The sequence below is a fragment of the Solanum dulcamara genome, chromosome 1 (genome assembly GCF_947179165.1).
Source record: "Solanum dulcamara chromosome 1, daSolDulc1.2, whole genome shotgun sequence".
NCBI lineage: Eukaryota > Viridiplantae > Streptophyta > Magnoliopsida > Solanales > Solanaceae > Solanum > Solanum dulcamara.
In genome coordinates this window covers 1998335-2014625 of record NC_077237.1, presented here as the reverse complement: position 1 = coordinate 2014625, position 16291 = coordinate 1998335, and the positions used below count along the sequence as shown (strand labels likewise).

Here is a 16291-nt window from a genome sequence, read left to right as displayed (position 1 = left end):
GTATTTTGAGTATAAATGAGTTGAGCATTTTTACTTTAAAATGTTGATTTTTGAGTTTGAGTTGAGATTGTATCAATTTTAAAGAGAAGAGTTTGATGATCTGAGACGAGTTGATTTGAAAGAAGGTCCAATGAGGCCAGATTTGATTAGAGTTTTGAAAAGAGTCCAATGAGACTAAATGAGTTGATTTGAAAGAGTCCAATGAGACTAAATGAGTATTTTGAATATTTTACTCATTTGATAGATATGAGCATATTGAGTCTTGGGAGGAGTATCGAGCACCGAATTAGGTAAGATATAGTCCATACTCGAACCAATAAACTACGTCGCTAAACGTAGAAGAGGATTGAACCGTTAAAGTCGGATGTTTCCTAAATTACTGTCCTGACATGATAGGACTTGATTGGTTATGGATCCATAATTGTTGATTTGTTCTTACCCTGGCAAGGTATGAACGGACGTGGCAATAATGTCAGCTTATTGTACTATTACTCGCTCATATGGTGATAGTTGTCAGTTAGAGAAACTCCCAATTGAATGGATTGGGCTTGATATGATTGGTTTGATTGTGATTGGAGATGATTGAGTTAAATTGTAAAACATTGCATAACTTAATTTGCATATCAATTGAATTAAGTCCTTTGAATTTATGGTGGAGTTGATTGCATATGATTAGATTGGATTGAATCGGAATATACATGGTTGGATTGGATTGGATGATATGTGATTGGATTATGTATTATTGGATCGGATTAGGTGATATGTGATGGATTGGATTAAATGATATGTGATCGGATAGTGTATGATTGGATTGGATTGGATCGGATTGTATATGATTGAATTGAGCTGATTGTATATGATTGGATTGGATCGAATGATACATGATTGGATGGGATCGAATTATAAATGATTTGATTAAACTATATTGTAAATGATTGGATTAGATTGGATTGTATGGTATATAATTGGTCTTTGTCTAAAAATTATATTCTTACTTTAGACTTATGACACTTTGATTAAGTCTCTCTTATTTTTTGATTTGAGATATTTGAACCAACGTTATTCTTTCCTGAGGTATGTTTCATTCTGCCATATTACATACTCGTACATTCCATGTACTGACGTTCATTTGGACCTGCATCATTTTATGATGTAGAGACAGGTTTAAGAGATTGTCAATAGGCGTACCATTGAGGATCCATTTACACTCAGCTTATTGGTGAGTCCTCCCCTACATTCAGAGGACACCACTTATGTTATCCTTGCGTTGAGTTTAGTCCTTTTCATTCTGATTTGAGGTAGCCATGAACATGTCATTGGCACCAATTAGATAGTAGTGATAGAGGTTTCATAGACTAGATAGTGATGAGTCTATTGAGTATTTTTTTTCCTTGAATTATTCTTGTCAAACTATTTCTAATGACAAAGATTGAAGTTTGATTTGTTGGCCCACGACCTTTATTTCTTGAGTTAGATCATTGATTTGGATTGCCCACTAAATTATTTTTTATTTTAAACTTTTAGCTGATTGATTGATATGAATGGATGTGTGATTGGACTAAGTGATTCTCTTGGGGACCAATAATGGTCTTTGAGTGTCGGTCATGTCTAGGGTACCCTCTCGGGGTGTGACTTACTTTTATAGAGTTGATGAATCAGGTATTTTGACCTTATTTAGACTCTTTTGTGATTGTATACATCGATGATATCTTGGTTTACTCCAAGAATTAGGCCGACCATGTAGGGATGTGCTTCAAAGATTAAAAGATGAGGAGTTGTATGAGAAACTCTCCAAATGTGAGTATTGGCTCGAGTCTGTGGCTTTCTTGGGTCATATAGTGATAAATAATGGGATTATGATTGATCTGGTCAAGGTAGTGGCAATTCATAATTAGGCCAGACCTACTTCAATTATTAAGATTCGGAGTTTCATTGGGCTAGTGGGCTACTATCATTGGTTTGTTCAGAGTTTCTCTTTTATCGTATCTCTATTGACTAGGTTGACTTAGAAGACTGTAGCTTTTCAGTGGACTGATGAGTGTGAGATGAGCTTTCAAAATCTTAAGGAGTTATTGACTTCAACACCTATTCTAACATTACCCGAGGATGGTGTGGCATTTATTATATTATGTGATACTTCAAGTGTTGGTTTGGGTTGTGTGTTAATGCAGAAGAGGAGAGTCATAGCCTATGCATCTCGATAGTTGAAGGTATATGAGAAAAACTACCTTACTCACGATTTGGAGTTAGCAGCGATGGTTTTTGTTTTGAAGTTATGGAGGCATTATCTTTATGGGGTGCATTATAAGGTCTTTACCGACCATCATAACCTCAAGTATATCTTTTAACAGGCGAATCTAAACATAAGGCAGCATAGGTGGTTGGAACTATTGAAGAATTATGACATCACCATTCTTTATTATCTAGGCAAGGCTAATATAGTGGCGGATGCTTTGAGTCAGAAAGCACCTAGTATGGGTAGCTTAGCCTTCCTTAAGGTGGAGGAGAGACCTTTGGCATTAGAGGTTCAATCATTGGCTAGATAGCTGGTTTGACTTGATATTTCGAAACCTCATAGTATTTTGCCCTTTGTAGAGGCTAGTTCTACCTTGATGGAATAGATTCGTACCCATTAGTTTAATGATGACAAGTTGGGGACTATTCGAGACAAAGTATTAAGGTGTGAAGCTAAATTAGTTTCCCTTGATCTAGAGGGAGTTTTGAAATTAGCAGTCATTTGAGTGCCAAAATTTGGTGATTGGGTACGTAAGATATTGAAAGGAGACTCATTGTTTAAAGTATTCTATCCATCAGAGGGGCGACAAAGATGTTTCATGACTTGAAACAACACTATTGGTGGTGTGGAATGAAGAGAGACATTGTGGATTTTATGGCTAAGTGTTTAAATTTTCAATAAGTGAAGTATGAGCATCAAAAACTGGGTGGTCCTAGCAAAGGATGCCTATTCCCGAGTGAAAATGAAATCGTACTACTATGGACTTTGTGACAGGGTTACCCTTGACTTTGGGTAAATATGATTCATTGTGGGTGATTATGGATCGGTTGACCAAATCAACTCATTTTATTTTAGTAAAGACTAGCTACAACAGGGAGAAGTTAGTTAGGATCTACATCTGTGAGATTTTTCAATTGTATGGAGTGCCCATTTCTATTGTGTCTGATAGAGGTACGCAGTTCACCTCTCATTTCTAAAGCTTTATGCAGGAGCAGATGGAATAAGCTTGAGTTGAGTACTACTTTTCATCCTCAGACCGACGGTCAGTCCAAGCGAACTATTCAGGTACTAGAGGATATACTTCAGGTTTATGTCATGAATATTGGAAGTCGTTGGGACCAATCCTTTCCTCTTGTGGAGTTTGCCTATAACAACAGTTATCATTCCAATACTCAGATGGCATCATTTGAGGCTTTGTATGGGAGAAGGTATAGATCTCCCTTGATATGGTTTGATTCTTTTAGTATATGGCCTTGGGGTACCGATTTGTTGAGAGATGCCATAGATAGGGTGAAGTTGATTCAGCAGCGCCTTATAACTGCCCATAGTAGGCATAAGAGTTATGCGGATAGACGTGTTCATGATGTGTCATTTTCTATTGGTGAGAGAGTATTGCTCAAGATGTCATCCACTAAGGGTGTGATGAGGTTTGGAAAGAAAGGGATGCTCAGTTCGAGGTTCATTGGTCTTTTTGAGATTTTGGAGAAATATGGGGAGGTAGCCTATAGATTGGCTTTGCCTCCAAGCCTTTCAACTGTTCATCTTGTGTTCCATGTTTTGATGCTTAAGAGATACCGTCATGATGATTCTCATATAATTCAGTGGGACTTGGTTGCTTTGGATTAGGATTTGTCATTTGAGGAGGTGCCTGTTGCTATCTTGGATAGACAAACTAGATAGTTGAGATCAAAGCATATTGATTCAGTAAAGGTACAGTGGAGGCACCAACCTTTTAAGGAGGCTATATGGGAGGTGGAGTCCGACATGCGTCATAGATACCCTTAACTTTTTGCCCCTATAGGTACTTTACTTTATTTTTTGTTCGAAGAAGAACATGTATTTTAGTGGTGGATGATGTAATACCCTCTACTCTTGAGAAACTACTTTGGTATAAGAAATGATTACTTTGCTCTTTCCCATAACATTTTCATACTTTTTTGTGATATAGGGATGGTTGGCACGGATTTTGATGTGATCTTATGTGATTATAGCGATTTGAGGTCTTGTGTAAGGGTTTTTATTGAGATAGTTGACTTTGGTCAACATATTGAGATTCGAGTGTTGATGAGAATTCCTTCAATTTCATTGCGTTCGGAACGTCGAGTTTGGTCTAGTTGAGTGTTGACTTAGAGCCCCAAGATCTTAGTTTTCATTTTGCGAATTTAGGCTAAGAGTTGAGTTTTAGGCCTAAAAGGGGTCTGAGAGGGTATTTTCATCATAATGATCTTTTTTTTTGAAATTTCGACAATTCAATTGAGTTTGGAATATCAATTTTGGTGTGGTAGCATATCCAATTTATATTAATCAGACTTCAAATGAATTTCAAGGGTCCGTTCGGAGACTTAGATTCTTGAAAAGTTGTTGTTTCTGGTGCAGCCCTCTCTCTCTTTGCATTCGCGGCTAAGGAGCTCTCATTCGCGAAGAACCTCTTTCTGAGTCCATCGCGTTCGGGACCCTGCTTTCGTGTTCACGATGAGGTGACCTCCAATGCTTCGTGATTGCAACAATCATGCCAGCGTTCGCCATGGTCTTTCTTTCTTCTTTTTCGCGATCGCGATGAGCTTTTTCGAGTGCATGAACAGTAACTTTGGATATTAGTCCATTTTTCGTCGTTCCACCATGTTCAAACATGTGGAGCTTTGGGAAGGTGATTTTTGAAGTAATTTCTTGGAAAAGCTTGTTTGGGGGAGTCCACTTTACTATTCCTCATCAATTTCTTCAATTTTAATCTTTCGAAAACATTCAAAAATCAAGATTTCAATGTGGGTTTTGGGGCTCCCCCCCCCCTAAAATTTCAAAAATAAGTAAATTCATAATTTCGAACTTGATTTTAATGGAATTTTCAACCACGAACTCCTCTTGATATGTATAACCTAATTTTTAAATAAAATTCAATTTTGCCCTTATTATTTTAAAGTGATTTTTGGACAATTTTGACATCGATTCTAAAACCTTGCAATATGGGTATCGTTAGAATCGTTTTGATGAACTCATTTAATTCTTAATAGTAGGTAATCCTTTTGGAGTCGTTGTTCATGAGTTGAGCTTCGGTTAGAGTGTTCGTGCGAAATTTCAGCCTTCGAGGTAAGTTTGACTATCCTTCGTTGAGACTGAAATGGGGTAATTGGTCATTCTTATGTTATCGACTTTGGGATAAGATTGTAATTATATTTAGGATTGTTGATTATATTGTGATGCTCTTCCAGGGGCTTGATTATATTATGTTGCCGTGTGGGGGCTTATTTGTGTAGTTTAGCCCGTGTGAACACCCTATTTGCTATCCTATTTGCTTTGAGAGCATGTGATTCATGATTTGACTGTGAGAGAGGCTGATAATACTATTTTACTAGTAATGTCCACGTGAAGGGTTGAGGGTTTTGATCACACTTGAGTAATGAAATGATTTTGAAAAGCGGTGAACACTTATTTCAATGTATTTCCTTCCTATTACTATATATTTGAGGGTGTATATCATGTTTAGCTAGGGTTTTGAGAACTTTGAACCTTATATTACATGTTGAGTTGAATATTGCCTCCACGCCATATGTGTTATGGTGCATTCATCTTCATTTATTATATCATTGATCTTGGAAAATTGAGAAATGTGGAAATTCTTTTTGAGAAAGAAAATGAGACACTTTTTTTTATATCCTTGACCACGAGCTATGTGAAAAGTTGATGAGATATTAAGATTGTGATTTGGTATATAGACTGCGAGTCCCCCATGGGTCCTTGTATGGAAACCTTAGCTCAATAGGTGTATATTGCAAGTTGTGCGACATCCTTGATTCCACCGTACCACCTCATAATTGCATCATCTCATTGCATTGCATTACTCTTTGAACTAGTTGGCTTAATTGATAATATGTGAGATTGAATTGTCCTTATATGTTTACTTTACTTGCGTCATTCTATGTAAATTGGCGGCATCGGTGTCGGAGTGAGACTTTTCTGTATGCAGGTGGAGGCATTTCTTAGTTTATTTCATAAGTTTGATTAATTTCTTATACTCAATCGGTCAAACCTACTGAGTACATGTGGATTGTACTCACACCTAATTCTGTGTCTCTTTTTTATGCAGATCCTAGTCAGGGTATCCCGTGTGGTAGTTGACCTCTCTAACAGATATCACATTATCAGATTAGTGGTGAGATCTTGGGAATCGAATTGCCACTAGTTATATCCTTTATTTTTTAGTCTTTACTGTTACACAAAGACTTATGATGTAAATCGGATTCAATTATTATATTAGATACTCTTTACACTTATGACACCAGGTTTTGGGATGATTTCTTCATTGTCCTTCTTTTCGTTTACTTTGTGGCCTGACTTCCTCTTTGGGAGTCTCGTATGAGTTTTACTGTTAGACTTACACACTAGATTGAGGTTTGAAATGTGTGTCATCATGACCTCGATTTTTGGATCATGACGAGGATGTTAAAGACCAAGCAACTAATGTAAAGATATCCGCTCATCAATAACAGGAAGTATGTTCACATCAATATTTTTTTTCCTGTTTGTTGTGTATCAGTAAATTTGTATCTTTAGTCAATTATATTAATTTTGAAGGTACTCCTTGATTGAGGGTTGGAAGTAATACATGGTTTATATTGACAATGTATATACCTTTGTAAAGTAGGACAGATGATAGTACAATCTTTCATTACCTGTGTTAGCACGGGCCTTGTCCATCTAGTATATAATATAAGTCAACAAAAATAAGCCTTACAAAATACTATTTTTTCTGTTTGGTCCCTTGGCTCCTTGCACTCACAATAAAAGATCTATTTTATATGAGGTAATTACAACCACTACTTTTTCCACTCCAATAATATTGTTTTCTCTTTCTTATATACTATTGCTACATAGTATAGTACATATTACTCAAGAATCATTTAAAAAAAATGGAAAAATCACATGAGAATGAACATCCAATTAAGGCATTTGGATGGGCAGCTAGAGACACTTCCGGGGTACTTTCTCCTCTCAATTTTTCAAGAAGGTACAAATTTATTCATTACTTGGATTTGTGAAATTATACTGACTATGTTATTATTATTGAGATTTAATTTTGGATTTTGAAATGGGTGCAGGGTAACTAGTAAAAAAGATGTGCAGTTCAAAGTTATGTATTGTGGAATTTGCCATACTGATCTTCATCAGATCAAGAATGAATGGGGCATCACCAAATATCCCATTATACCTGGGCAAGTTTACTCTTTTTATTTTCATTTTTTGATGTTCCTTAGTTGCGATCATCGGAAATTTTTTACCATGCATACAGGTAACAAAAAATTGTACATATTTATACAAAAACTGTTGACTCAATTTTACATAAGAGAATTTTCTTGGGTTTTTTTATTAATATTCTCTTGTAAGAATTTCTGACTCCGCCACTTAGTAAATCTACAAGAGCTATTCATTAATAGCATTCTGCCTTCTATTATCTGCTGGGACCTATGTTGCTTAGAATATTCAAACATACATTCGGTCGTAGATCGAATCCTACAAAATTCGATATGGGTGCTTGAAGGCTCCGAACAACATAGATTTGCACTATGTGGTAAACAATTTTGAACCTCAAGAAGATTATGTAAGTGGATGTTGCCTTTTAACACCCCAAAAAAACTTGGATGGAGGGGTTGGAAGGCGGGTCAATTTCTTATATAGTCACTCAATTACTGATAATTATTATATCAGAGAGTCATATTTTTTTTTGATTCTAGTTTTTTTTCAATAAAGAAAATTACTTTCTGAGATAATATTAGTTGAGTGAGCATCTGAAAATGATTAACTCGTATAGGGATAGTAATTTATTTGTGTATAGTTTTAAGTCAACTAAGAAATGTGTAGCCAAATGTAAAGTGAAATTGATCAACAAGCTATGCCTTGGAGGTCAATATAGTTTTGAATTTATGAGATCAAACTTATGTGAATCTCAATGGATTTTTCAGGCATGAAATTGTTGGAGTGGTAACTGAGGTTGGTAACAAGGTAGACAAGTTCAAAATCGGAGACAAAATAGGCGTGGGATATGTAGTAGGATCATGTCGCGAATGTGAAAATTGTGCCAACGATCTTGAGAATTACTGTCCCGGTCAGGTAATGACAGCCAATGGTACTTACTCTGACGGAACCATCAGCCACGGAGGTTACTCCGATCTCATGGTTGTTGATGAGCATTTTGTCGTTCGTTGGCCAGATAATTTGCCTATGGAAGCTGCTCCCCTGTTATGTGCAGGGGTCACAACTTACAGCCCTTTGAGATATTTTGGACTTGACAAGCCTGGAATGCACATTGGTATTGTTGGTCTTGGTGGACTTGGACATATGGCTGTAAAATTCGCCAAGGCGTTTGGAACCAAAGTGACTGTTATAAGTACATCTCTTAGTAAGAAAGACGAAGCACTTGAGCGTTTAGGGGCAGACTCATTTTTGGTTAGTCGTGACCCTGACCAAATGCAGGTTAGTCAATCAATCAATCAATCAATCAACTATGTTTCAATTTCAAATTTATAATGGTATTCATGTGACATAGGAATAATAGAGTACGAATTTTCGTTTGCACATGTAAAACGAGCAGGCTGCAGGGGGGTCGCTTGATGGTATCATTGACACTGTCTCGGCAGTTCATCCTATTTTTCCTTTGCTTAATTTGTTGAAAACTAATGGGAAGCTTGTAATGGTTGGTGCACCAGAAAAACCATTAGAGTTGCCCGTATTTCCCTTGCTTTTAGGTACATTTTGCGTAATACTTTATTCTTCATTTAATTTCTAACATGTTCATTTCATTAAAATGATAATACAAGTATATAATGTGGAAAACAGGACGGAAGCTAGTGGCGGGGAGTTCAACAGGAGGGGTGAAAGAGATGCAAGAAATGGTAAACTTTGCGGAAAAACATAACATAACACCGGATGTTGAAGTCGTGTCAATGGAGTACGTGAATACAGCGTTGGAGCGTCTCGTGAAATCGGACGTGAAATATCGTTTTGTGCTTGACATTGGCAATACAATGAACAAGAGTTAATATAGGGACATCTTGTTCTTGTTGTGTGTTTGTATTTTAAGCAAGAAAAGATGGTGTGAGTTCATGAGGGAATTACTAAACATTCCTTTCTACTACTCTTATGTTCCATATTATATGAAACGATAATAAGTATGCGTAATTTATTTTTAATAATATGTTAAATTGCAGTGATGATGATGTAAAAAATCATTATACACTATCAATGAATATACTCTTTTTATAATTATTTTTCATCTAGTGTTTGGTACTCGCATTGAGGTTCGACAAATTTTGGACTTCTTTATTTTTATTTTCCATTCAGTGTTTGGTAGCTACTTTGAGGCCCCGATTAAATTTGAATTCAAGCCGAAAAGTCCTACATTTGGGGGGTAAAAGTTCTCTAACAAAGACGAATTTGAAAGACTCAAATTCGAGACTTTTGGTTAAGGATGAAGGATCACTTATTACTCTACCATAATCCTTGTTGGTGCATATAATATAACTTAAATTTTTGTATAAAGTAAGGATGATAACATTTTGTCCCTAAATTATAGGTATATTATGATTTTGGTCTTTCTGATATCTACTAAAGCACAATTAACATTCAATTAATTAAAATGTGTATTTTTAATCCTTTTATCTAAGATGTATGTTGTATTTGAAGTACTTTTAAGCACTATATTCCTATCAAATATGGAATAATAGTACCAACTCATAAAATATATTCATGTTGAAAAGAAAATGAAAAACCTATTTAAGATATATATTTTGCTTAAATGATACTAGATATTTTAAATAGCATGCGTCTTTTCTTCTTTTGTTTTTTTGCTCGTTATTTTATTTTATTACTTCCTGGATTGACCTAATGCAGGACCCATATTATTTCTTTCTTCATTAATCTAAATAAATAAATGACAAATACTCAAAAGTTATTTTTCTTGAAAAAAGAAAATAATCCACCGACAACTTTTATCCCTTATGAGGTATTGAGCCCGTTTGGATGGGAACCAACTTTTTGTCTAATGCTAAGCCATAAAGTTCTTAAAGTCAGTCAAAAATAAAAAGTTAGGATTCCTAATTTTTTTTTTGCGAAGTGTTTAAAGTCATTTTCTTTGACCATGAAAATTACTTTTATATCCCTTATATTTTAACTAAATTCCCAAACTACCATTTTTATTCTTTTAACTCTAAAATTCACATCATTTTCCTCATTTAAGCACTTTTATCCAAACACTCAACTGCTTATTTATAAAAATAATTTTCAGCACTTCAAAGTTCTAAAAGCACTTCATATATAAAAATTATTTTTTAAGCCCATCCAAACGGGCTCAATATCCTCATGTGGTAGGGTCGATGCTGCAATTATTATTCTCCTTTTTACGTAGTGATTAGTGAGGGAGTTAAAATTTTCAATAAGAGGGTTTAAAATCTAAAAAAATAGATACACGAACTAGTCGAAGGAGGTTCAACATTTACTATTTATACATAAAAAATTATTTTAATCATATATAAATAGTATATTTTTTGATCGAAGAGGGTTCGGATGAATCCCTTGACCATGTGGCTCCGCCCTTGATAGTCACTCCGCGATAGCCCTCCGAACAATCAGAATAAGGTAAACTTGAAGATAAGATTTGTATTTAATTCTTTAAATTGATTGTACGTTGTCTGATTTTTCGACAAAATCCCCCTAGCTTCAACTTTCTTTTTAATATTTTGATCGAAATTCAATTTGATCGAGATATTAGATTTCTTTTCCTTTTTGGAAATTTATGAACATTCTAAGCAAACAATATATAGGATCGAGTGACATGTCATTTGAAAAGAGTAACATGAAGCTCAAAATTGGGGTGTACATAGTCAATACCTTTGAACGAATGCGACAAAAGAAAAGAAACAAAAATTCATGTACTGACCCCATCATCTCCACCCTGTAGGAATTATGAGATCAACCCAAGAACGTCATCGGCATCCAGGGGTCACGAACCAACCGTTCAAGGCATAACATTGAAACTGCTATGTAAGCTTTTGTTTATCGAGGGTTGAGAGAGATTTTGTTTATGGATTTTTGAATAGAATATGATTGTGAAGTGTATAAGAAAAGAGGTTTGTATGGCTTAAACACGTGTGGATATATTTTGTAATATTTGTCTTCTCTTTTATTGTTTTATTGTCGTTTTATGTCTATTGACTATTTGGGGAAACACAAATTGTGCTCTCCGAAAACATAATTTCAATTTTCTATTCGATTCAAAATTCAAATTGAAGTATGGTGAGATGTGGGGGTTGAGGTGGGTGGGTGGAGTAGGGTACGTAGGCCGGTAGAGGGATGGAATGGGAAGAAAATAATTTATGTGAAATGTTACGTATGAAATTTATTTTTTCTATTTTCATCAAGAATTTATTCTCCAAATTTTTAACGAAATTGCAAAAAAGTATTTTTCAAAAATATTTGACCAATCAAGTGTAGAATTTAGAAAATATTTTCCCTTCATACTGAACACAGCCAATTTATTATTATTATTTCCAAGTATTGTTCACCATATCCCTTCATATTGGCAAATTAATCCTGCCATTCATCTGCAATTTGTGTCCCCAAAGTAAGCATCTTCCCACCCATCCTGCCAATAGGGGAAAGAATGAGAAGAAATAATCTTCTATATAAAGAGAGAACACAAATTCATGAGGTATATGCCTATATTTAATCTCAAATCCTGGGCTTAGAAGAGGAGCAACTGGCCTCTTCATGATGTTCATCTTTATACATCAAACGAACTCCAAACTTCTTCCTTTCTCCAGTGGAAAATAACTTAATGCGCCCATAGTCATTTGGTGTTTTTCCATTTGCATTAGATGCATTCCATAGGCCAGCAAGGGGTACCAACAAAAAATTAATACCAGTATATTTGGAATGGTTGGATAAGGAAAATATCTGGGTGATCGACGACATCCCATTAATATCAGTATAATCATAATGCTTGGATAAGGGAATCAAGTGAGCTGTGATGTCAATTAATTTGCCAAAGCAACATACAGCAAATCCAAAGAACTTATCAGATACATACCAATTCTCAGGCAAATAGACTGTTACACTTGTACCTATTCGCTGATGGTGGAACCAACTTGGGATATCCCTCTCCCAACTCGTAAACACTCTTAGTGACAAGGAATCTGAAAGAGAGATGCCATGCTGCAATGATGAGATATTCTGAAACAACGAATTACAGATCAAATCATTGCTCCAATCTGCATTTATTGTGTCTAATTGTTGTGGAAATTCTGGCAGCTGTGTAAGCCTCTTGCAATCTGATAACACCAAGACTCGAAGAGCACCAAGCTGGGCTATGTTTCGAGGCAAATGCTCAAAATTATTTCCCTTGAGTGTCAACTCTTTCAAAGAGGATAAGGATCCAATGTCTTCCGGAAGTCCTCCATCTATTAAATTGCAGTAAGTGAGATTCAGGCGTTCCAATGAGTGTAACCCTTCATTCACCTGAGGGAACACAAAGTACGCTCTATCTTCTGCTTTTCCTTTTTCAAAAGTCAACAATTTAAGCTTGTTCAAGCGGACGATGGAAGACGGAGGTCGTGAGATTAGAGTATATCTGGCATCAAGCTCCTCCAACTTTTCTAAATCACCTATCTCTTCCGGCAAGCTTTCAAGTTTTGAGCAGTCCGATAAATGTAGCTTCACCAAACCTTTCAACTTACAAATGCTGCTTGGAAGAGCTACAAGGCTGTTTAATCTACTCAAATCTAGCTCTGTAAAATGAGCTAACGCATGATTGATAGATAATGGCAGTTCCCTTATCCCAGACAATTGCATCTTAATCTCTAACTTCGGCTTCATTATTCCGACGATTTCTGGAAATTTCTCTAACCTAGAGCAACCCACTAGATCCAGAGATTCAAGAGATTCTGCATTAACATATGGAAACCTCTCGAGTCTACCACAATGACACAATTTTAACTCAATGAGTTTTCTGGAACATCCCAGGGAATGGTGAACCTCTTCAAGACTGGTACAATTTGCTAGATTCAAATGCTCCAAATTTGGCATCCCCGTAAAATCGGGTGTCCTCTTCAGCCCTCTGGAGTAACTTAGATCTACCCTCCGTAGAGACGGAAATTGCTGCTATTCAAAACACAGAAAGAATGATGAAAAATGAGTAGTAAACGACATTTTTTAGATTATGACTGAAAGTGTGAAATTAGAAATTGTTTATTTTACTTTATATGGAAATTACATGCTCAGAAACTAGATAAACATGTTACTATTATAAATAGAAGGTAAAGTATCTACAAAAAAAGACCTTAACCCAATATTTATTATCTCAAATAGAATGGTACCTTTGTTTCATTCCATAATAGATGCAAGGAACTCCATCGGAGATCAAGATGAACAAGCCTTCTGAGATTAAAATTTTCTGGCAATAACTTGCAAGGATAACCAAGCCAGAAAAACCAACACAAGTTGTTGGGAATGACAATGGAGCCATCATGACAATTGGGTACCATAAAAGATTTGTTCCAATCAGTTATGCATAATATCCGAAGCCTTTGCATATTTTTCATTAAGTCGGCTTTGTTAAAGTATAGTTTTTCAGAAAGAGTAACCCAGATTGCTTCCACTGCCATGGTCCCCTATAAAAAGATTAAACAAGTCATAACTTTACAATCCGCTTATCAATATCACTATATATTTTCTTACTCTATTCCCACCATGCAAATTTTTGAAACAAAATATAAGATACAACTATTAGTCAGACATTTCTTAAGAAATATTACAGCTTAAGAGAACCGATTTGTACAATTAATTCTATTATTGCTTGTTTAGCCTACATACCGTATTGTTCACCATCACATCTTTGAAATCTTCAACGTCCCATATTCTGCTAGGCTTTCCGGAATCTTTTTGCATTTTCACTATGTATTTACCCATATCTTGTATTAAGTCATGCATTTCAATCCTATCATATTTTGAGATGAACACAAGAGATTTGTCAATTAAGACACTCAATTCAATATTTGCTCCAGAATAACAGCTCTCAAGAATTGACATTATGTAATCTTTTGCATTCCCTCGTAAGAAGCATGCTATATCTAGAAATATGTCTTGTTGTGTAGTCTCCAGTCCATCATAGCTAATTTTGAGCTTTTCAACGATTTCTGATTTAGAGTTCATTTTCATTTGCTCTATAGCACTTCCCCATGCAGTTATGTCCCTATTATGTAAGAAAGAACCCCACACTTTTAGGGCTAAAGGAAGGCCTTGAGCATGACTTACAACCTCCAATGAGAGCTTCTCAAAACATTCACCTGGAACTTCTTCTTTGAAAGCATATTGATGGAACAATTTAATAGCATCATCATCAAGTAGTGTAGTCACTTCATATACTACATCATTCTTTCCTATCAAATGCTTATCTCTAGTTGTTGCAATAATCCTACTGCCCTTGCCAAACCAATCAAGATCTCCTGCTAGGTTATCCAAATGATCATTGTGATCTATGTCATCAAGAACAACTAAAACCTTCTTAAATCGAAGTCTACGAGCTATCATGTGCTTTCCATCTTCCTTATTATTCACATAATTATCGTTTTTCCTCAACAGTTCTGAGAGAAGGATATTTTGCAAAGAATGCATTCCAAATTTGTTTTCTTTAATATCCGCAAGAAAACAAGCACCATCAAATTGATTCATGTTTGTATCGAAAATAGCCCTTGCTATTGTCGTTTTACCAACTCCTCCCATTCCCCAGATCCCCACAATCCGAACATCACTGATTTCCATCTCTAGTAAGGATTTTACTTTCTCTAAATGAGTATCTATTCCCACAACATTTCTCAAATAAGATACTGAAGCCTTGCATAATTTGGACGAAACTTGGTCAACAATATGTTGAATACACTCTGATTCAATCCTATAAAAAAGAAGAAGAATATTGCTGATATATACAGATAAGAGAATCAAGAATAAAAGGTAGTATTTCACATTATAGAGTACTCCATAATTATGATAAATCAAACTCTTGAAGAATTAATCAGAATATTATCCCTTCTTTTCAATTGATGTGGTTTCAACTCACCCGTCACGGATATCACATCCTTTTAGATTTGCGGCAGCAGTTAGGGCAGTTCTCCATGCTTGCACCATCCGCATCCCCTCAACATCATCCTTATACCTCGATTCGTGTTTGGTAAATGCTTCTGCAAAGCTCTCACTTTGGTATCGAACATGTGATGGATCCACATCATAGAAGATCGGTATGACTATTTGTCTATTTTCTTCCTCCTTGCATTCCATGATCTTCACTAGTTCATTCAAGCACCACCTTGATGTAGCATAATTCCTTGAGAAAACGACTAGTGCAACTTGAGACTCTTCGATAGCTTTCAAGAGTTCTTTTGAGATGGAATCGCCTTGCTCTAGCCTTTTATCATCTTGAAAAGTGAATATTCCTCTGTTTTTCAAACCTTCGTACAAGTGACCCATAAATTTCTTACGTGTATCTTCACCTCTAAAACTTAGAAAGACATCGTACTTCCATCGAGGACAGTACTGTGAATCACTGGCAAAAGAAGAAGATGATGCCATGGATTTGGTTTATTTGTAGAAATTTGAGAAAAAAAAGATTAAGAATTGTGTGAATAGATAGAATTGATGATATTTGGGTCCAAGTTATTATATACGATACAACAAATAGGAAAAATTTTCTAGGAAGATGGGGTCTACTCCTCCAATTGAATTGAATTGAATTATTGCTATGGGTCCACAGTAATATGAACACAATGGACAGCTCAAAATATAAGTGGATGAAGCTGCAAAGAAAGACTATACGTTGGAAAATATCTCGAATCGAATTATCGGGAGTTAATTCTACTCGATATCCTGTACACGAATAGAGGCATGACTTAATTCAGATTCATGATGGAAAATATTACACCGGGTAAAACAATTTCTAATAAAGACTACTCAATATTCAAGGCTCAAACCCAAAATATTTAACTAAGAGTGAAGAAATAATTATCGCTCTACCACAAT

At 35.6% G+C, this 16291-nt stretch overlaps 2 protein-coding genes across 5 annotated transcripts; one reads left to right on the top strand and one right to left on the bottom strand.

The window, feature by feature from the left end:
* Positions 1–7061: 7061 nt before the first annotated feature.
* LOC129896882 (8-hydroxygeraniol dehydrogenase-like) lies at positions 7062–9493 on the top strand. Of its 3 annotated transcripts, none has more exons than XR_008768066.1 (5): positions 7063–7238; positions 7330–7443; positions 8191–8701; positions 8827–8973; positions 9065–9154. XR_008768066.1 is itself a non-coding variant. In XM_055972868.1 (5 exons), exons 1-5 carry the CDS (start codon positions 7141–7143, stop codon positions 9265–9267), a joined length of 1080 nt encoding a protein of 359 aa, XP_055828843.1. In that variant the 5' UTR covers positions 7067–7140; the 3' UTR covers positions 9268–9493. The 3 variants fall into 3 exon arrangements, 2 of the variants coding, with proteins under 2 accessions (XP_055828853.1, XP_055828843.1); XM_055972868.1 differs by having other exon boundaries at positions 7067–7238; positions 8820–8973; positions 9065–9493; XM_055972878.1 differs by lacking the exon at positions 8827–8973 and having other exon boundaries at positions 7062–7238; positions 9065–9176.
* Positions 9494–11712: 2219 nt separating this feature from the next.
* Positions 11713–15896, bottom strand: LOC129896865 (TMV resistance protein N-like). 2 transcript variants are annotated; one of them, XM_055972849.1, is made up of 5 exons: positions 15336–15896; positions 14093–15170; positions 13597–13890; positions 11942–13381; positions 11713–11867 (listed from the first exon to the last, which is right to left on the bottom strand). In XM_055972849.1, the coding sequence occupies exons 1-4, from the start codon at positions 15842–15844 to the stop codon at positions 11954–11956; spliced, it is 3309 nt and encodes a 1102-aa protein (XP_055828824.1). In that variant the 5' UTR covers positions 15845–15896; the 3' UTR covers positions 11713–11867; positions 11942–11953. The 2 variants fall into 2 exon arrangements, with proteins under 2 accessions (XP_055828824.1, XP_055828832.1); XM_055972857.1 differs by having other exon boundaries at positions 11942–13378.
* Between the last annotated feature and the right edge of the window lie 395 nt (positions 15897–16291).